Below are 23419 nucleotides of genomic sequence, written 5' to 3'. Positions count from 1 at the left end.
GTGCTGTGTTGCAGCTGCCCTCCCGGTGGACAACTTTGATCCCAAAAATAACTATCCTTTTAGTCTACATTTCCATTTTATATTTTCATGTCCCAATTTACAGTTTTATATATCTCAATACTCATTTATTTATGCTTCACTACAGTATTGAATATTATGAATTCAACTGTGTATTTTTACTAAATTTTATCATGTTTCTATGTTGCTAATTAGAATCCTTTTCTTAAAGAACTTCCTTAAGTATTTCTTATAAGGCAAATTTGGTGGTGATGAATTCCTTTAGGTTTTGTCTTGGAAAGTCGTTGTCTCACCTTCATTTTTGATGAATAGCGTTGCTGTGTATAGTTTATGCATGCTTGCAGTTTTTCCCAATTCATCTCATTGCATGCATCTTCTAGTCTGTCTTGGCCTTTAAGGTTTCTGCAGAGAAGCCAGCTGCCAGGTATACGAGAACTACATTCTATGAGATTTGCTTTTCTCTTGCTTTTAGGACACTACCTGTCTTTGATCTTTAACAGTCTTTGATTTCATTATATGTCACGGAGGGTGGGAGACGTAGCTCAGTGGTGCTGCACCTGCCTGGCAAGTGCAAGGTCCTGAGTTCAATCCCTGATACAGAAAAAAATGTCACGGAGATAGTCTTGGTTTGAATCACTGGAGACCTTTGACCTTCTGATGTGTGAATATTTATGTCTTCAGGTTTGGAAAGTTCTTTATTATTTCTTTAAATGTGCATTCTTACCCTTTTTCTCTGCTTCCTTAGATGTCATTAAGCATACATTTGGTCTTTTGATGCTTAGCCCATAAGTCCCACAAGATTTCTTCATTCTTTATCATTCTTTTTTCTCCTTTATATGTTTTTAATTAAACTTAGAGGTCACAGATTTTCTTGTGGTTGATCAATTCGATGGTTGGTACTATTAAATTTTAAATTTTGTTTATTGTACTTTGATTTTTCAATCAGATGCATTTTTAACTTTTTCTCTATTTTCAGGAAGTTCACTGAGCTTTCCTGAAACAGCTTATTTGAATTCTTTGTTGACTTCTCTGTAGAAACATCATGTTTCTCTGCTTCTTGATCCCTGTGGTCATGTAACAGTGTCAGAACACTAAAGTAGGTGGTACTACTTTCAGTCTTTGCAATCAGCCTTTAAGTTTTAGTTTTAACTTTAGTTAAAGTCTTTAGTCTTTAGTTTTAACTTTGTGCAGATATTCTGGGCAGACCATCTGTGATCTGTAAGCCCCTGACTGCTATAGCAATTGCAGCTCTAGAGGGTGGGGGCTGCTTGACCTCAGAACTGCCAGCTTGCATCACTGCAGCCTTTAATTATGCGTAAACTTCAGCAGTAGGCAAACCGCAACTGTGGGCTTCTGGTCATTCTCAGTGCTACACTAGTTGAGTCCGGGGAAGACTCCTGGAAATTTCTCCCATCTTGCTCCATTCTCTCCCAGAATCTATTTTTTAGTTCAGTTGCAAAAAAGTCACAAAAGTTTACAAGGCTGTAAGAAACGTAGATTCAAAAGTTAAATTTGTGAGGGCTGGGGATTTAGTTCAGCTGTTCCGCCACCTGCTTTTCAAGAGCAAGATCCTGAGTTCGATCCCCGGTACCCCTCCCCGCCAAAAAACAAAGTTAACTTTTTGCTACTTTAATAAATATATCATAACTACATGTCAGAAAAATACATTAATTTTGTTTTATTCATATATCTAAACAAGGAATTCTTTGAAATCCTGATTCCATAAATATTTTCATTACTTGTGAAGAGTAAAAATAATGCAAACCACTGCAATTAAATAAAATTGATATCCATCACACAATTACAGGATCATTTATGAATTTCCCCATTCAAGTGCCTTCATAAATTCTTCTTCAGTGAAAGACAGCATCTTGGCAGCTTCAATATGCATCTATTTAAAAATAATCAAAATTGTCTGATTTAATATTAAGGATAGAATAGGTACCTTATGAAGATATGTGAAATTATGTTATCAAACTATGTTTTGTTAGTAATGTGTACTCTAATTCCAATAATCATTATATCTGAAATGATAACTACATTCAATAATCAACCTATGGAAATCTTTCTTGTCCTGCAATAATAATGAATCAATCTACTATTAAATGATAGTTCAGTATTATAATATCTGACTTTTTAAAAAGGGAAAGTATACCAAACAGTTTCCCTGGTGTGAATAATCTGCAACAATACATAAGATCCTAATAAGATTACTGTCATTTAGAAATGAGAAGAAAGGAGCTAAAGGTGTAGGGAAGGTGGGACGGGTAGGGGAAGGGTAATAAGGGAAAAGAAAAAAATGTGAGATAATGAAAAGATGGAAATAAAGTGTTTGTAGATGGGGAGGGGAGGAGGGGTGAAGGGAGGGCAGGGGTAAGGGGAAAAAATGATTATCAAGACTTGTCATGTAGAGGTACAAGATCCCAACAATGAATGTAACTGTACTGTATCACTAAAATGTACCAATAAACTCAAAGCTGAAAAAAAATTAAAAAAAATAAAAACGGAAAGTAGGAGAGCTATGAATTTATATCATCTCATCACATGTTTATAGACAGGAACAACAGTGAGCTGGAATCAGTGTTCACTCAAGGTTTTTAAAAGGAAAGCGGTCCCTAAAAAGTAAGTTATTCTTGTATACTGTATAGTATGGAAGTACCCAGACTGTACTCATCCCATTTTCCACATATTTTAGTTACATGAAAATACCCATTTACTTGGATGAGACATTACAATCTTATATATATACATTTCATATGTACAATGAATTTTATTTAGATAAAATTTTGTGTTCAGGGATGTCAAAATAAAAACTAAACAAGCTTAAAGACATTACATAGTAAAATGATTCAGATAATTTCTATAATTTAATATCTATTTTAAGATAGACTCACCTTCTGCCTTTTTAAAACATCAATTAATTTTAATTGTTTCTTGAAACCTATCATTAATTCTTCTTTTTGTTTTTCTAGCTTCTTGTTTTCTGATTTTAACACTTCAATTTTTTGGTGTTCTTCATTTGCTATATCCTACAAAAGGAAAAATTCACATATTATTTTTCTAGTAAGCAGTTTATTAATGGAACCACCACATCAGTTACTATTTTTAACTGAAATACATTTTTTGTACATAGAAATTTCTGTGCATTACTAAACTACTGTAATGTGATAGTTTTATTATAATCTGCTAATTTTTAATCATGAACAGGTCTCTCTCATAAAACAAGTATTTTTTTAAAATAACTCGCTTTGTTTTTTCCCCATTAAGTTTATTGTATATTTAAAGTAAACAATGCAGTTACATTTATCATTGGGATCTTGTACCTTTACATGTTATGTCTAGTCATGCAAAGTAACTTGTATTAGGCCAACTCTACTTGATAGTAAGAAATACAAACTTAGGACACAATTTAAAAAATATATTTATAGGCACAGATGATTTGTAAGCAGAATCTGTAAGTAATATCTTACACACAAATACACACACACAGACACACACGCACGCGCGCACTACAACTGCTCTTGGGTGCTCAATTTTTTGTTTATTTAGTCCAAGAAGCTGTAAGTTACAGAAAAAGATGCAATTCCACCTTGAGATGGGAAGTCTAGATGCTTCCTGGAAAAGCACTGGTATCAGTCTGTGTTCAAAGGCTACAGAAACTGGAGTGTGATGTACATAAGTAATGGCAGTAGTAAAATATGCACTTGCTCAAGCAGAATGGAGCCTTTTCAAACTCAGGCCAAGTTCCTCCACCTTTCTGTTTGATTCTATCCAGGCCACAAGCCTACTAGCTGGTACCACCCACAGCTGGGGTGGATCTTCCCTCCTTGGTTTGCAAACTTCTAAATAACTTATGAAACAAGAAGAAATCAAGCGAACAATTAGAAAATATTCTAAATGGGCCAAAAATATAAAAAATAAAAATATTTGTGGGAAGTAATTAAAGGAATGCAGAGGGGGAATTTTTCAGGGTTAAATTACATTATATTGAGAAAGTTTATACACTCTCTGCTTCTACTTTAAGAAATTAGTAAAAGAAAAAACAAATTGAATCCAACACAAAAAGTAAATAATAAAGAGTGAAAATCATTAAAAGAGAAATAAAAAATAATGGAGGTAAATGGAAACCAGAATTAGTAGGGCATCTAGTAAGACAGATAAAGATGCAAATTTACAATACAGGAATTAGGGAGGGCCAGGGATTTAGCTCAGTAGTTCTGGTGCCTGCCTTGCAAGTGCAAGGTCCTGAGTTCGATCCCCAATACCAAAAAAAAAAAAAAAAAAGAAAGGAGAAAACCAATAAGAAATGGAGGAGGAGGAATAGTCAAAGGATAATATGAAAATAGTATAAAAAGGTTTATGCCAGTAAATTGGACAACACATAAAAATGGACAGATTCTTATAAGATCGAAACATGCCAATCAAGAAAATACTGATAGCCTCCAGTCTACATAGAATACTGATACACCTCTTAAATAAACTGAATTTGAAATTTAAAATATTTCCAAAAGAAAACAGGGACAGCATCATTGTGAGCTCTACTAGACATTCAAGGAAAAAAATACCAACTTTACAAAAGCTTCTCAGAAAGTTGGGCTTTTTCAGAAAAGTGAGTTGGAAATTTATTTAATGAAGGTATTCCTACACTTATACCAAAACCAATCAACAAACAAAAAATTTACGATTACAGTCCATAAGTATTTACAAGAAAGTACAGACTGAAAAGAATCTGCAAAAAAATAAAACAAGACCAGATTCAGATTAAAATTGTTCCTATGTGTAAATACATGCAAACAACTTTAAATTTGTACATCTTTTAATATTTCATATGTATAACCAAATAGTCTGTCCATCTATCTTTAACCAACTGGGATTTATCACAGGAATATAAGATACTCTTAACATTTGGAAAGTCAACCAATGTAATTCATTGTATGACAGACTAGTTCCCGTGCTGCTAAGGATTTGTTCATAAAGTCTTTTCCTATGCCAGTGACTTCGAGAGTTCTACGTATCTTCCAGCAAGTTTAGTGTTTCTGTTTTAATATTTAGATCTTTAATCCACTTGGATTTTAGTTTAGTGCGTGGTGAAAGTTAGGGGTCTAGTTTAATCTTTGGCAGGTTGAAATTCAGTTTTTCCAAAAAGCCAATTATTGAAAAGGCTCTTTCCTCCACTGAGGATGGTTGGCTCCTTTGTCAAAGATGATGTAGCTGAGTACTTCTTGAGTTGTTTCTGTATCTTCCAATCTATTCCACTGATCCTCAGATCTGTTTGTCAGTACTTTGCTGTTTTTATCACAGTGTCTTTGTAGTATAGCTTCAAATTGGGGATTGTAATACCCCATGTCATCTCTGTGTTGCCTAGAATTGCTTTTGCTATTCTAGGTCTCTTCTGGTTCCAAATTAATTTTTGTATTTTCTCTAGTTCTGTGAAATATACTGTTGGGATTTCAATCGGGATTGTGTTGAATCTATATAACAGTTCTGGAAGTATGGCCATTTTTACTATGTTCATTCATCCTACCCAGGAGCAAGGGATGTCTCTGTTTTCTTATGTCCTCTTTGATCTCTTTTTTCAGAGTGCTGTATTTTTCAGTGTAGAGGTCTTTTGCTTCCTTCATTAGATTGATTCCTAGATATTTCTTTTCTTTTTTTTTTTTGATGCTATTTTGAAAGTAATCATTACCCTAATTTCTGAGTCTATTGTGTACAAGAAGCTATTGATTTTTGAGTGTTGACTTTATATCCAGCTACTCTACTGAATTTGTCAATTAAGTCTAGAATTCTTTTGGCAGAGCTATAGGGGGGCCTGATTTTTTGAGTCCTTTATATAGTCTAGATATTCCTTTGAGGAATACCTGGTAAAATTTTTTCTCCACACTTGTCTATTCACTCTGTTGGTGGTTTCTCTTATTGTGCAAAAACATTTTAAAAGATGAGATCCCAGTTGAGTTTTGGATAGTTTCTGTGTGATTGAGGTTTTGTTCATAAAGTCTTTGCTTACACCAATGTCTTTGAGAGTTCTACCTAGTCTATCTTCTATTTAGTGTCTCTAAATATTCTATTTAGTGTTTCTGTTTTAATATTTACATCTTTGATCCATATTGATTTTAGTTTAGTACATAGTGAAAGATACCAGTCTAGCTTTAATCTTTGGCAAGTAGAAACTCACTTTTTTCCAGTTGCATTTATTAAGAGGCTATCTTTCTTCCAGTGAGGGTGTTTGCCTTCTTAGTCAAAGATAAGATGACTGAGTGTAGTTGGAGTTGTTTCTGCATCTTCTATCTGTTCCGTTGATCCTCTGGTCTGGTTTTCTTCTAGTTCAGTGCTGTTTTATTGCAGTAGCTTTGTAGTGTAATTTTGGGGATTGTGATGCACTCTGCCTTGCCTTTGTTGCCCAGTATTGCTTTTGCTATTCTAGGTCTCTCTGATTCCAACTAAAGTTTAGGATTGTTCTCTCTGATTTTGTGAGATGTGCTATTGGAATTTTGATCAGGATTGCAATGAATAGCTGTATAAAAATTTTGGAAGTATGGCCATTTTCACTATACTGGTTCTTCCTACCCAAGAACAAGGGTTATCTTCGATTGCCTCTTTCAGAGTATTGTAGTTTTCTATGTACAGGTATTTTACTTCATTAGATTGGTTCCTGGGTATATCATTATTTTGGATGCTATTGTGAAAAGTGTTGTTTCCCTAATTCCACTGAGTTTTTGGGTACAGGAAAGCTATTGATTTTTGAGTAGTGACTTTGTATCCAGCTACACTACTGATATTACTTAATAGAGATAGAAGTCTTTTGGTGGAATTTTTGGGGTCGTCTATGTTGAGTATCATGTTCTCTGCAAATAATAATTTAACTTCTTCCTTTCCTATCATTATTCTTATTTCTTTCTGTTGTCTAATTGCTCTGGCTAATGTTTCTAGGACTATATTGAATAAAAGTGGTGACAATGGACATCCTTGTCTTGTTCCTGATTTTAGAGTGAAAGCTTCCAGTTTTTGACAATTTAGTGATGTTGGCTATTGGTTTGTCATAAATGGCTTTTATCAGATTAAGACCTTGTATTCCATTTTCCGTAGCATTTTAACCATGAATGGGTGTTGGGAGTTTCTCAAATGGTTTTTCTGCATCTATTGAGATGATCATATGGTTTTTATCCTTGGCTGTTAATTTGGTGTATTACATTTACTGATTTGTATATGTTGAATAATCCCTGCATTCAACAAATTTCTGCAGCATCTACTTTCACCCTCTTCATTACAAATTGCATTGAATGAATCCTTTTTTGATAAGGTTGGCTAAGCATTTGTCAATTTTAGTCTTTCAAAGAACCAACTCTCCAATTCTTTGAGTCTTTGTATTGTTTTGTTAGTCTCCATTAATTTCTGTTCTGATTTTTATCACTTTATCCCTCATAGAAGACCTGCACTTATTTTTCTAGAAATTCTGAAGTTCAACATTAAGGTGTTTGAGTTCACTCTGTTTCCCTGATATGGGTATTCATTGCTCTAAATTTCCCTTGTAGGACTGGTTTCATTGTGTCCACTAAGTTCTGGTGCATTGTACAGGCATTATCATTTAATTGTAGAAAATATCTAATTTCTTTGTTAATTTCATCTGTGTCCCACTGTTGTTCAAGATGGTTTTAATTTCCATGTGTTTTTGAAATTCTTGTGGTTTCTTTTTCCAGAGATTTCCAATTTCATTGTGCTATGGTCTGATAATATGAATAATTTCAATTCCTTTGCATTTGCTTAAGTATGTTCTATGAGCTAGTATATGGTCTATTTTGCAGAATGTCCTATGTGTAGCTGAGAAGACTGTGTATTATGATGTTGTGGAGTAGAACACTCTGTAAACATCTACTAAATCCATTTGTTCAAAAGTTCTAATATTTCATTGTTGGTTTTCTGCCTGCTTGCTCTCTTTGTGTCAGTGGAATATAGAGGTTCCCCCATTACAATTGTATTAGCTGATCTGATTTTTCGTGTCTGTTAAATTTGTTTTATATAGTCGGGTGCATTAGTATTTGGTCCATATATATTTATTATTACTATTTCTTTATCTAGGACTATTCTCTTTATAAGGATGTAGTGACCTTCTTTGTCTCTCTTAATCAGCCATAGCTTGAAAGCCACTTTGTCTGTAAATATAGTTACTCCTGCTTTTTTCCAGGTTCCCTCTGAATGGAGTATTGTTTTCCATCCTTTGACTTTCAGTGTATGAATTTCTTTCTTAATTAAATGTATTTCTTGTATTACAGCATATTTTTGGATCTTGCTTCTTGATCCAGTCTGCCAGTCTGTTTCTTTTGATTGGTGAATTTAGACCATTAATATTGATGGTTATAACTGATATGTATTAACTTATTCTTGTCATGTTATTTTCCTGTTGTTGGCTCCCTTTTTCCTCCTCTGTATAATTTCTTGCCAGGCTTGGTAGATTCATACTGTTATGGTTCATGGAGTTGTAATCCTTGTTATCTCTTTCTAGAATATCCTTCATAAAACTCTGGAGTGCTGGCTTGGTCTTCGTGAACTTTCTCAGGGGATCTTTGTTAAGAAAGTATCATATTTCTCAATCAATTCTGAAAGACAGTTTTATGGAATGCTCCAAAAAGGATTTCACACACACATCAATATTTGGGCCTTCATTTATTCAACAGATAGTTAAAGCATTGAATGCTAATCCTCTGCCAAGAATTGGAGACATGATGGTGATCTCCAAATCATTCTGTAACAACAATTAAAGAACTTTAGTTTAAGACTTCAAGCAGTAGCTGCACTGACCTCCCCTGTCAGAGGCTCCAAGTCTGCAACCTGAATTTTAACAAGCCCTCCAGATAATCCTAATTCATGCTCAGGTCTGATATAAAATAGCCCTTAATTTACACATTAGAAAATTGAGGCACAGAAAAGGACATAACAGACTTGAGATATAAAAGACACTTTCCCCCACTACTTACCCTTAGATATTAGAAAAGCATCTGTATTAAAATATAAGGACTCATAACAATGTTTCAGTGAAGAACTGAAAAAAATCCTCCAGAGAGTTTTGCCATCACCTAATTGTGGTAATAGCCCAAGCATATAATCTCCATCCAAGTACTAACTAGGCCCAACCCTGCTTAGCTTCTGAGATCAGATGAGATTGGGCATGTTCAGGGTGGTATGGTTGTACACTTTACTTGTTGAAAATGTACTTATTACTACTGAATATATTTCTTCTGAAAAGAAAAATGTTAACACCTCAAGAATAAAAATTTTAAAGCTATTATCTTTGATGCTTCCATAAAAATAAGTTACCAAAGGTCATGACTACCAACACTGTTCAATATTGGCATACCTTATTATTTTGCTTCAGTTTACTTAATTCCAATTTATACTTTTCTGCTTCTTCTAGGGCTCTATTCAAGCGAACTTCTGTAGCACTCTGACTGGTGGCAGTCTGTTTTTGTAGTCGTTTTTTATTTTCTAATTCCTGTTCAGTAAAAAAAGAAATGAACTATTTAAATATCATAAGCTCTCTTTTTATATTTTACAACATTTTTCCATTTTCACGTCCCTTATCTTCTTCCAAATTTTATACCCATACATGGGGCTGGCTGAAGGCAAGAGTGATGGAACTGTTCTATATCATGATTATGGTGATGGTTAAACAACTGCATGCATTTGTCAAAACTCAGGAAACTGTACACTAAAAAGTGAATTACCCATATATAGGAGCACAGGATTTTCTCCAAAAGAGACCATATTTTAGGCCATTAAGGGAGTCTCAATAAATATAAAAGAACTGAAATAGTTTCATGTATTCTATCAGATCACAATGGAAGAGGGCTAGAAATAAACAACAATGACAAAACAAAACAAAATGAACACATGGAAATTGAATACTACACTCTTGACTGATCATTGGGTCACTGAAGCACTGAAAAAAATAGAGGAGAAATGTAAAAGTTAATCAAATAATAATAATGGAAACAGAGGATGTCAGAATCTGTGGGATACAATGAAAGCAGTTGTAAAGAGAAATTTGTAACTATAAGTGCCTATATTAAAAAAAACCTCAGTGATCCTAAATAAATAAATTAATAATGTATTTAGTCCTAGAAAAACAAGAACAAATCAAACACAAAACTAGTACGAGTAGAAGAAAAGACATAACAAAGATCACAGTGGGGACTGATGAAATTGGAACAGAAAAATAAAACAAAACAAAATCCAAATAAAACAACACAAAGGATCAATGAATCAAAGAGCTATTTAAGAACAAACAAAAAATCCCCTACAAGATTAAAACCCTTAGCCAAACTTACCAAAAGAGAAAGGTCCATGTTAATAGAGATGAAAAGGTGAAATCAAAAGCCACTACTAAAATACACAGAATTGTTAGAAATTATTTTTGAAAACTTATATTACAATAAGCTTGTAAATCAAGGAGAAATGGATAAATTCATAGACTAGATATATGTGACCTATGAAACTGTACCAATATAAAAAAATCTAAAGATTACTAACAAGGAATGAAAATGATTCAATAACAAAAATTTTACTACAACATGGGCAGGTCCTAGTGGATTTACTGCTGAATTTTTACCAAACCTATAGAGAAGAATCAATGCTCCTCAAACTTTTCCACAGAAAAGTAAGAAATGCTTCCACGTTCACTCTGTGAACCCAACATTATGGCAATTCCAAAACCAAATAAGAGCTCAAAAAAGAAAGAAAACTACAGGCTAATATCTTTGATGAACATAAATGCAAAAATCCTCAATAACATTCCTGCACACAAGCCGGGCATGGTGGCGCACACCTATAATCCGAGCACTCGGGAGGCTGAAGCAGGAGAATCGCTGTGAGTTCGAGACCAGCCTGGGCTTCATACGTGAGTTCCAGGTCAGTCAACTACATAGTGAGAACCTCAAAAAACCAAAAAAAAAAAAAAAAATTCTTGCACACAGAATTCAATAACACATTAAAAAGATCATACACCATGATCCAGTTGATTTTATCCCAGAGGTGAAGGATATTTCAACATATGTAAATAAACATATATCAATAAACATATGTAACTCACCACACATATATAGAATGAAGCCTAAAAAAACAAAAAAATCACATGATCATCTCAATAGATACAGAAAAAGCCTTCAACAAAATCCAACAATAGTTCAGGTATAGAAGGATTTTGTGTGAAACTGATAAAAGCCCTACGTGATAAATGCAGTCAACTTTAAAAACTGAAAGCATTTCCTTTAAAATCAGGAATGATACAAAGCTTTCATCAGTCCTATTCTATGCAATACTTGACACTTCAGGCAGAGTGATCAGGTAAGAGAAAGAAGTGAAAGGAGATAAAAGCAGGAAAGAAGAAAGTAAAATTATCCTTATTTGCAGATTTTATGAATATTCACACAGAAGAGAAGACCCCAAAAAAACTCCACTAGATTTTAGGTATGATAAACAATTTGAGCAAGGTAGCAGGATACAAAATCAACACATAAAAATCAGTGGTGTTCCTGTACAACACTAATAAAGCCAATGGGAAGTCAGGAAAACAATTCCATCACAATAGCTTCAAAGAAATTAAATACTAAAAAATTTAATTTTTAACCTCACCAAGAAGGTGAAAAGTCCTCCATAATGAAAATCACAGAACTCTAAAGAATGAAATTGAAGGGCACATTAGAAACTGGAAAGTGTCTGGTTCCCGGATCAGAAGAATTAATGTTGTGAAAATGGCCATATTATCAAAAGTAATGTATAGATTCAATGTAACCTCTATAAAAAACCAAAAACATTCTTTTCAGAAGTACAAAAAAAACAATTCTAAATCCATAACGTATCAGAAAAGACCCCAAAGAATCAAAGCAATCCTCAGCAAAAAACAAAAACAAAAACCAGAACACAAAAGGCATAAAACAAACAAAAAAATAATGCAAGGGACATCACAATACCAGATTTGAAGCTATACTACAGTAAAACCATAGTAACTAAAACACATGGAACTTGCATAAAAACAGACCACTCCAATAGAACAGAAAAGAAAACAAAGGAAAAAAAATGAAACTATAGCCATTTGTTACTTTGACAAAGGGCACAAAAACCTATGTTAGAGAAAAGAATGCCTCTTATACAAATGGTGCAGGGGAAAGTGGCACAAGTAGAAGACAGAAGCCAGATCCCTGTCTCTCACCATGCGTTAAATCTAATCAAAGTGAATCAAAGACCTAGATATAAAACCAGAAACTTTGAAATTACTAGAAGATAACATAGGGGAAACACTTGAAGCCATATACACAGGCAAAGACTTCTTATATAGAACTCCATAGTAGCACAGTAAATAAAATCAAGAATCAACAAATTTAAAAGCTTCTATATGGCAAATAAAAGCAAGGTGATAATGTAACCTACAGCATGGGAGATAAGCTTTGTTAGCTACTCTTAATAGAGGAGTAATATCTAAAATAGATAAAGAACTCAAAAAAATTAACCACCCAAAACAACCCAAATGAAAAATGGGCAAATGAACTGAACAGATGCTTCTGAAAAGAAGTGAGTGGCTACTAAGTATATGAAAAAATGTTCAACATCTTTGTTACGGCTTATATCCAGATATCCCCTGCCCCAAAGCCTCACGGGTTCAGGTGGGGTTTTGGGAAAGTGAATCACAGGGATGTGTTGCTCATTAGTGGATTAGCCCACTGATGAGTTTACAGCCAACTGTGAAGTTGGGAATCACCCCTGATCAGAGGAAGTGGTCACAGGGGTGGGGCCTGGAATTGTCTATCTCCTTTCCTCTGCACTTGATCTCTCTCTGCTTCCTGGCTGCCAGGCCATAAGCAATTCTCCAAATTCTCTTCCGTGCTGTCCTGCCTCAGAACCAGTTGACTATGAACTGAAACCTCTACAAACTGTAAGCCAAAATAAACCTTTCCTCCTTTAGTATGTGGATGGAAAGAATTGTGTCTCCACAGCGAGAAAGTAACTAAGACAATCTTTATTAAAGAAATGCAAATCAAAATTACTTAGAGATTTCACCTCACCCCAATCAGAATGACTATCATCAAAACACAAAAATGATGAGTGCTGCCTACCAGGGATGCAGGGTAAAAGGAACCTTCCTTTTGTGGGGAATATAAACAAGCACTATAGAAATCAGTATGGAGATTCTTCACAACACTAAAAACAGAAATATCATTTGATCCAGCTATGACTCTCTTGGGAATATTCCTGAAAGAATTAAGGCATCATACTATAGGGATACATGCATACTCATAATAGCTAGGCTGTACAAACAGCCTAGTTGCCCATCAACAGATGAATGGATAAAGATAATGTGATACATATATACAATGAACATTAGCCAGCCATAAAGAAGGATGAAATCATGTAATTTGCATGAAAATGGCTAGAACTGGAGATCATCATGTTACGTGAAATAATCCAGATTCAGAATGTTAAACATGACATGTTTTGTTATATGAGAAACCAAATAAATAAATAGAGATGACAATAAAAAAGAAGGTAGACTCTGAGGAAGAGAGCACAGTTAGAAAATAAGAAAGGAAGTGGTGGGCAATAAGACAAAATGACTCAGTTAACAAACTTCACCATTCTGTAGTACCAATCATCAGTAATTTTTGTACATGATCATATGGTAACATTAAAAATTGCCAAACAGTGAAAATGACCCAAATATATATCAGTTGATAAACAAAATGTGTTCTATCTATGTAATTGTTATTTGGCAATAAAAAGAATGAAATACTCATTGATACTCTAACCTTAAAATTATTATGTAAAATCATTAAGTCACAAAAGGCTACATATGAGCCCACATGCTTAAAATTTCCAGAGTACATAAACCCATTGAGACAGGAAATATTGATTTCCCAAGGCTAAAAGAGATTGAGGAAGGAGACTTGGACTGTGGTGGCTAATGGGTACAAAATATCTCTTTGAGATTATGAACATGTTCTAAAATTGATTGTGGCTAATTTTAGAATTCTGTGAATAAAAGCTATTGGATTATATGCTTTTTAAAAGAATATGGCATGTGAATTATATCTCAAGAGTTGTTAAAAATAATCTCTTTTGGCTTTTACCTAGATGTTCCCCCAAAGCCTCATGTGGTCATAGGTGGGACTTTTCAGAGGTGGCTGGATCTAGGGTGCGTGAATATGGATTAAGGGTGTTTGCTAACTGGTAGTCCACTGATTGGTTTAGCACAGTTCTGAGTGTGGATAAGGGGAAGGCCTACCTGGGTGTGGGCGGCATCAACCAATATGCTTATAGCCTGAATGGAATGTAAAATGGAAACTTCCTTGCTTCACTATTGCCTGACTACCATGCTATGGACTGTTTCTCCTCAGCCAGACAGCCCTGCCTTGGGGCCAGCCAACTATGCATAGAAACGTCCGCAAACTGTGAGTTCAAATAAACTCTTCCTCCCTTAACTTGTGGGTGTGGGATATTTTGTTCCATCAATGAGGAAGTAACTAAGACACTCTCCTATGGGAGAGACTTTTCAGTATTACCTGAACAACCAAGTGTTCCCTATAAATGTGTATCTTTAATAGTGTATCTTCATGATTAAGTTAGGAAAAATAGCAAAATTATTACCCTTTCTGCTGAAGATAATTGTTGTTGTAATCCATCACATTTTTTGTTTGCTTCTTCAAAAAGATTTTTGTATTTTTCTATTTGGGACTGTTGTATATTAATTGTTCGCTGCTGCCTTGTGCGATCTTCTTCAAAGTTTTTTACTTGAGCCTTTAAATCCTGAATATCATCCTCCTAAAGTTATGAAATTATAGATTATGTGACAAAATGCACAAGACAGTATCAAATCAAAGCAGAAAAAAAAGCTTCATATGAAATATTTTAATGAAATATTATACACAATTAATGAAGAAAAACAAAGTATATTCCATTTTCATCTTCAGAAACAGAAGTCAGATATTTTTAATAGTTTACCTTGTAAGTCTGAGATAGAAAATTCTAATTAACAAATTTTAAAAATCCTTTAACTCTGTGATAATTCAACATCTCAGAATAAAATTCAGTCTTATAACTTCACTCAAAATTTGGTTGTAAATTATATCAAAATAAGGATATTCAACAAATATAATTAAAACTGCCCCTCAAATGTCTTTGGAGAGAATTTCTGTTTTTTAAAATTAGTACATGGTTGCAGTATATAATGTTTACATTCCTTGTGCATAGTACATGTACATAACAAATCTTTTTGTCATTCCCTTTCCTTTCCCTCTCCCTTCTGCCTCCATCCCTTGATCATCTCCTCACCTGAGAAGAGATATTTCTTTTAAGAAATTTTAAAGACTTACCTTTCTATTGCACTCACATACAACATTATCCAGCTCCTCCTGCATAACATGCAGTTTGGCCTTTAGAAATCTGATCTGTGCCTCTGTGGATTTAAATGACTGTATTTACTGCCTTTTGCTGAATCTATGACATCATCAATCATAAGGCAAACTATTATTTTATAAGGAAAATAATGTTCAAAATGGGGAATCCAATAATATATCTCTACAAGGGGATATTAAAGACATTAAATGCTGTTGTAGAAATAATTGGCCTCGATAGAAAAAACACCCAGGAATTGTTCATATTTCCTAATGGAAACTGAGTTAATGAAGGGGAAGAAAAAAATCTCCGGAGAATATGACCCACAAGCTAGTACATACTGAACTCACACTTAAAAGAGCGCCCAGAACGTGTCAAACAGAGAATTTGTGGTCAGATCAGTAATGTCCCCAGGTATTCACAGAAGCAAACGCAATCTTCTCTAGTAAAATTCTGCTTCAAATTTTACAAAGCAGTCTATATTGCCAAATTACTTTTTGATTCTTTTCTTCTAACACACAACCCAGCCATTCCAAGTAGTCATCTGGAAAAAGGGAAAATACTCGCAAGAAGGAAGACTCCTAGGCCAAGGACACTGCAAAGGGAACAGACACAGTGGCAGAGAGGTAATTCCGCAGTAAGAAAAAAGGAGCATTAAAGTCTGTCTGTCTTGGTTTTCCATTTCTGGAAGCAGGAACAAAGTATCAGGTGCTGGGTGGCTCTCTAATGTTGAACAGCCCAACTCTGGCCACCATGTCCTTGAAGCCTTTTTCATACAGACTAAAAGGCAGCTGATTTCCTGCTTTATTTACCTTCTTTCCCCACAACTGTCCCAGAAAGCCTGATCAGGTCAGCAAATATCAGAAAATGCATAAATAAACTGCTATACACTTAGAATTAATATGCAACTCAGAAGTCATTACACATACAAACTATTATGATTTTTCACAGAATCGGTGAATTTTACAGATAGATTTTATAACCATCTTTAATAAACTGTTAAATTTCAAATGATGAAATTACTATTACAAAGGGGCTGACTTGCCTGAAGTCATGATTAATTGTACTGTTTTACAGTTCAGCACTAACTATGCTCATACTTACTCAATTGCTTTATTTTTTGTTTTGACAGCATAAGTGGCTCCTTTTATATTAAACAATTTTAGAGGCATAACTGGAAATTAATGTAATATTTTTTGATAATCCAAACAGTATTATTTGTCTAGTGTTACGCAGAGGATGAATTTATAAGGAAAACTTGATTAGAAAACTCACATGACCATCCTGATGCAACATCAATAATTCATTTATACTATGGCATGTGTTGATTTAATTTCCAATAAATAAGATATAATAGTAAATTAAAGAAATTCAGAGAAAATTTTTTCATTTTAATGTTTTAATGTTAAGCTGTAGGGCATTTTAATTTTAGTTGAAAGTGCTCAATAAACCTAAAACAGTAGTAGACTTTTTAATTTTTACTTTTTATAATAGGAATATCAAATAGATACAAAAGTAAAGAAACAAGTTCAATGAACCCTCACCCACCACCCCTCTTCAATAATTATTGACACATGAACAACTTTATCTTTACTCCCACACTCATTCCAAGTCTCACTAGATCGTTCATTAAGCAAATCTAAGATGTCATGGTAAAGTTTCTAAGCCCCAGGAGCAGTGTACAAAGATCTGTCGTTTCAAGTAATTGTAATGAAACAAAAAATGAAAATCAAAAGAAAACATACTTGTTCCAATATCTTTACTAACACCAGAGAAAATCTCATCATCTGTATGTTCAGGTAAGCCTTCTTCCTCTAGCTGCCCTTCAATTTTGCTAATTGTCTTCCCAAGAGAAAAGTCTGAGAAATCCTCTGGAATGGCAACATCGCTGGCAGTTTGTACACTGCAATATTTCAATTTAACACTAGGAAATAAAAATTAAATATGTATATGAGCAAAAACAGAAAAATAGAAAGGAAATATGGCTTTTGCCCAAATGACAAAGCACATCAAAATTATTATAAAATTTAAATTTCTGTGAAATGTACAATTGGTACTTTTAAAGACGACATGATTGGAGGCAGTGGTCAACAAAACTTAAATTCTAGTTCCCGCGCTAAGAAAATACCACTAAAATTAACATTTAAGCATTTTGAAGTGGTGAGTTTATTAAAGACAACAATACAACATTTTCATCAACTACTACAAAATGTTTCTGAGTAGAAAATGTTTTAAATCACTGAATGTGGTAAGATAGAGGTGGTGTAACTCTTTTGGTTACCTAAATGTCTGGAGAAATAAAAACAGCTTAATAATTAAGAACAATGATGTTGTGAACTACAAAACAAAGGGGAAAGTAATACTTTAAAACTATACTGTACCTTGAATTTGCTTTCCTTCCCTTATTTACACATTGTAGCTTATTTTGAACTTTGTCTATAGGATCAGTGTTTTTGTTCTTCAGCTACAAGAAAAAAACTGAAACTGAATTTAATTATTTGCCATGCTGTTTTACTACAAATAAGAATTGTTATTTTCACTAAATCAATTCAATTGTATTTTTAAGAATCCTAGAATTGTGGAGGGCTGGGGATTGGCTCAGTGGTTCTGTTGCCTACCTTGCAAGCGCAAGGTCCCAATTTCGATCCCGGATACCAAAAAAGCAAAGAATGCTAGAACTGCATACCTGTGACAACCTGTGTATCATCCAGACCAAGAGATTCAAGGAAAAGGAAAACAAGTGCCAGAGCTTCAAGACTATTCAGCTAGTTAGTGGAATACTAAACCTGGATATTTTGACCCACAGAGCTTAGTTCTCAATAACTATGCCCCAGCCCGGCCTTCTCTGGTCTTCAACTACACAGTTCCCTTGGCCTAGATCTTCTTAAAAGTGTGATTTCTTACCTTAGTTTCTGAACGTAGATGAACTATCCCTTCAGATGATAATGGACCTCTAAAGACCAAAAATAAACATCATACATGAATAACAGATGATACTAAGCTGAGACAATAAAATTCAACAGCAATTATATGTGAATGGAAACATACGATTATTGATATAATTTTAGTTATCCACATTTATTTTTAATAAATTATATGCAACATTTTACTTCTATATCTTTCAAAGATACATAAATGAGAATTATATTTTGCTATAATTCTAGTTATCCATGTTAATTTATTTTGAGTATCATTAGAAATGTGCTTTGGTTAAAAAATTTGCCTCTGACAAGACATACTACAATGCCATTATCACACCATAATCTAGTATCATACATCCATGATCCAGCCACCCCTCAAAACCCCACTTACGCATGCTTGAGGTTTTGAGGGGATATCTAAACATAAGCCATAATAGAGCCAAATAACTGTTAGTTTAGAAACATATTCTTTTGGGGATTTGTTTGTTTCTCACTCCTCTAAGGGGTTTAAACATTATACTGTCTTAAGGTTGAGCTCTCATAGCTTCCTTCTTGATCTCAGAAGATTAGGAAACCCATAGAGAGCTTAATTTTGGTCTACTTTTAGAGTTTCGCTGCTGGTACAGATCACTCAAAAACTAGTGCATTTCTTACCTATTCGATTCTAGTCAGTTCTGTGTGGCATTATGATAACCAGAGTTCTTTCCAAGATTATAATTATTATACAGTAACTCCCCCTCAACCATAGGTAACATGTTTTATGATGCCTCAAATGATGACAGTGACAAACACTATATACATTATGTGTTTTCCTCTATACACCCACCTCTGGTGAAGTTTAATTCATGAACTAGGCACAGTAAAAATTGACAACATCTAATGGTAAAAGACAGTAATATGCTGTAACAAACTAATAAAAGTGATGTGAATGTGGACACTCTCAAAATAGCTTGTTACACTCTCCCTCCTCTTCTTGTGATGATGTGGGATGACAAAATGCAGATGTGAGAGGCACAGATGAGACATAGCGGCGCAGTGACACAGGTTAGGCTGCCACTGACCTTCCTCCCTGAATACACCCACTGTACTGCACAGCTGCTCTGATAACTGAAATGGCTCCTAAGCACATAATTAATGGTTGGTAGTGTACACAGGATGGATGGGTTCAACAAAGGAGTGATGCACTCGAGGCAGCAAGCAGCAGGACAGCTGAGATTTCATCAAGGTGCTTAGAAGAGTACAATTTAAAATATATGAATTGTCTTTTTTGGGAATTTTCCACTGATAATTACAAGAAACTTGTAATGCTTGATGATCACCATTGCCTCAGCTACAGTAAGATTTTGTAGTTTTATCTGTGAAGATCCTATGCTTTCTGTGTTACATTTATTTCTTCCTAATCTCTTGGCATATGCTACAATTTGGATCAAAATGTCCCCCTAATCCTTGTGTGTTCAGAAGCAGTGCTTCTGGAAAGTGATTAGATCATGGAGATGCTAACGTTGTAAGTGGCTTACTCTATGTTGAGTTCATGAAGTGAATGAGCTGTTAACAGGGGGCCTAGCTGAAGGAGATGCTAACGTTGTAAGTGGCTTACCCTATGTTGAGTTCATGAAGTGAATGAGCTGTTAACAGGGGGCCTAGCTGAAGGAAGTCGGTCCCTGGGGTGTGCTTTGGAAGGGTGTATCTCTTCTTGGGCTCTTCCTCTGCTCTACTTTCTGGCTGCCAAGAGGTGAGCAGTTTTCTTCCCTAACACACTTTTGTTGTGACGTCTCTGCCTTGGAGCCAGATAACCATGGACTGAGACCTCTGAAACCGTGAGATAAAATAAACCTCTCTTCCTTTAAATTGTTTACGTCGGGTATTTTATCCCAGCAACAAAAAACTAACATAGTAGCCGGGTGTGGTGGCACACGCCTGTAATCCCAGCACTTGGGAGGCGGAGGCATGAGGATCACTGTGAGTTTGAGAGCAGCCTGGGCTACACAGTGAGTTCCAGGTCAGTCTCAACTACATAGTGAGACCCTGTCTCAAAAATCCAAAAAAGTAAAAAAAAAAAAAAAAAAAAAAAAAAAAAAACAGGCAGCAGAACCACTGAGCCAAATCCCTGGCCCTACTTTGATTATCTTTAATCTTCATAGGCATTTTAAAAGAAAGGTAGTACAGTATATGAGAACAAATTTCAAAATTATATCATTTGTGATTTGAATCTCAGTGAAAGGATGTACTTAGGTCCTCTGGGCAAGCTACTGAGCCTCTTCTCAGAAATGCAGTTTTTAAAAGGAGAACATTTATATGTATTTTAAAATAATACATTTGAGAGTTACATGACATAAAGTAAATGGCTTGCCTTTTAGTAGCTAAGTAGCATATGCCTCCGGTTATTATTTTACATACTACTTTTCAAATTATAAGCTTTCAACATTTGCATGAAAAAATGTATACAGTGAGATACATATAAGTAATGAACTTTTCAAAAACCATTTTTTTTAGAATTTAAGTCACTTACCCTATGCTATAAGCTTCTTCCTCTTCATATGATTTATTTTGTGTTGAAAAAGTCCTAGATTGTACCTCCTGATGCGCTCTCTAATTAAATAAGTGAAATAAGTCATATGTAACAAAGAAAAAATAAAACTAGGATATATTCAAATATCTCTCTGAGCATTAATCATTACAGAGTTTTCCATGGTTTTTATGACATGAAAACACAGGATACGAAAGGTTAGAGTATGAAAATAAGGCCTGTTATATTGTAGCTTCACTTTTCATTTACTCTGGGGTAAAAAGTCAATCCAAAGGAGCAAATAAAAGAATGCAGAGGCCATTTTAAGACAGTTCCAATTCCTGCTGCCCCACCAGAGTCTTCTATTGTATGGAGCATGCAATGAAAATTAGAAAGAGATAAAAAAATTTGTTTAAATATCCAATTTCTAGCTAGGAAAACATCTCAAATCAGGTGAAACTTGTGCTGAGGATACTGTGAAGATGCTAAAACTCAATTATTGGGAGTAAATCTTTGGCAAAGATATATCAGGAAAAGAAAGCTAATAAACGAATTCTATAGGGGCCAGTTAGATTCAGTAGTTAGCTTCTGTGGGGTGTAGGTGTAGCTGCCTTTTCATCCTTTCCAGTCCTTCTCAGTTTTCTGCTTTGCTCTTTTTTTTGGAAGAAAAGAAATTCTTTTAGGTAACTCCACATATGAATCTCTCATTCTGCTATAATGTGGGGTCCTTCTGTATAAGTATTTTCCTGACACTGGCAAAACTAAAAATGGAATCAAAACATTTGTTTATAATAAAAAAAATATTTTGGAGACAAGTCTCTCCTACGTAGTCCAGGCTGGCCTTGAACTGGATGTCTCAACCACCCAAGTGCTCGAATTACAGGTGTGTCACACCTGCCTAGTAAAATATTTAAGTAAAAATGCAACTAGCAAATCTGTATCCATTATCTAAATATATTACTTGAAGGACTATGTAAGACACATTTATTTTTCCTAAATTAACAAACAAGTATTTGTAAAAGGCATTAAAATGCTACTATATTTCCTTCCCTGCCTCCAACAATTCCATTTTTGGGAGAAGGGAGATTAAAGGAAGAATTATAATTGTATTAGGGTAAGAACTGGTAAGTTTGAATGCAGCCACTTTATTCCTCTAAGGAAGGCTGTCTATCCTATTAATTAACATGCAAATGCTGACCTTTAAGGAGAGATGTGTAAGAAGGAACATCCAATTTGGTACCAGAATGGAGTTATCGATACACTGTCTAGAAACCTCACAACATTGATTGTTCCTGACTAAAAATGTGGCTGTATTCTAGCCCTATGAATATGAATTAGATCCCACTGCACAGATTAAGAAATAAATTATCATTTGAATAACAATGACAATTGTTATCATTTATTCAACTTTCATCTAGAGGCCATTTGATTTCTATCCCTATTGAATTATCTGTGTTCATTCTATGCAGCTACTCTCAAATATTAATGTTTTGGTACAAGAAAAAATTGTTACATATCAATTCTGTCATAGGAGTGCAGTATCTAAATGCAAAATAATTGTTCAGTGGTATTTAGAAAAGGTATGCTTACCAAAGCAGATACTTACATGTACACATAGTGATATCTCTGCATGTATATTCAGGGTTAGTCTGTGATCATTCACTGAGTTGAACATTTCTGCTTTGGGTACTTTTTTGCATGTATGCTACACATCAAATTAAAAAGTTAAAAAAACAGCACTTACATGGAATTATGACTAATTGTTCAACTACTTACTATTGCTTCCTCAGCTTGTTGAACAAGATCAGCTGTTTTTGCTTCCAATTCTGCATTTAAAAGCCTAAAAGCAGAAAATAAGTTAATAATTGGGTTATAATGAAATCCTAATAAAAACAAAATAAATTTCAGCAATTACATATTACCAAGTAACCTAATTAACAAACACTAAAATATACTCATGACAGTCTTACTCAAAAATGAATGCAGCTATTAGAACATATCTCCAAATCCACCGTGGTTCTTCCTTCTTTGTGGTAGGAATACCAACACTGAAAGTACTAGGCTCTTTGGCCCTTTACTCACTTCAAATGAAACAACTTATCTGACTAATAAATTCAGGTGTAATAAACTGGCTGAATTCTATACAGCTCCATTTGTCAGCCTCTTGGGCTTGGTTTACCTGCAGAGAACACAAATTATCACCTTGCTTCTCCAGACATGGCCCTGGTGTACCTAAGGATGGGGCAGCTAGGTTGGGGGACTGGGGAGCTAATTTGGGGTTTTGTGAGCAGACCCTGTGTGCCTTGCAACTCCACTACATAGTTCAGTATCAGTTTCATTAGAAATAAAGGAGATTCATTTGACTTCCATGTGCCAATCTATTTGGAGGGGGGACCTTGTTCTACAATTAAAAGGGCTAGGGGATGTAGCTCTTGGTGAAAAGGCACTCCGTACTTTTTCACCCAGGGAAAAAAATTATAGATGAGGAAACTTATTATCACTTTCCCATTCCATATTGCATTGTCCTAAGCAGAGAAAAAGGGATAGAACTATTATGATTTGCATATGTCTGTCCTCATTAAAAAAAAAAAAAAAAAAG

At 34.6% G+C, this 23419-nt stretch overlaps 1 protein-coding gene across 1 annotated transcript in view; it reads right to left on the bottom strand.

Annotated features, from left to right (window-relative positions):
• Positions 1-6: 6 nt before the first annotated feature.
• The window catches only part of Tex9 (testis expressed 9), a 25284-nt gene continuing 1871 nt past the window's right edge, over positions 7-23419 (bottom strand). Inside the window, exons 3-12 of the mRNA XM_010641283.2 lie at positions 22597-22660; positions 20824-20903; positions 18298-18346; positions 17775-17857; positions 17139-17317; positions 15372-15454; positions 14647-14820; positions 9368-9502; positions 2913-3047; positions 7-1909 (exon numbers count right to left, since the gene is read on the bottom strand). Coding sequence (XP_010639585.1) covers positions 1832-1909; positions 2913-3047; positions 9368-9502; positions 14647-14820; positions 15372-15454; positions 17139-17317; positions 17775-17857; positions 18298-18346; positions 20824-20903; positions 22597-22660 — 1060 coding nt within the window. The 3' untranslated portion in view covers positions 7-1831. The remainder of the gene's footprint in view (positions 1910-2912; positions 3048-9367; positions 9503-14646; positions 14821-15371; positions 15455-17138; positions 17318-17774; positions 17858-18297; positions 18347-20823; positions 20904-22596; positions 22661-23419) is intronic.

The sequence above is a fragment of the Fukomys damarensis genome, unplaced genomic scaffold (genome assembly GCF_012274545.1).
Source record: "Fukomys damarensis isolate Sample0158 unplaced genomic scaffold, DMR_v1.0_HiC HiC_scaffold_25, whole genome shotgun sequence".
Taxonomy (NCBI): Eukaryota; Metazoa; Chordata; class Mammalia; order Rodentia; family Bathyergidae; genus Fukomys; species Fukomys damarensis.
Note: the sequence above shows the minus strand (reverse complement) of the source record. Positions and strands in the feature narration are given on the sequence as shown.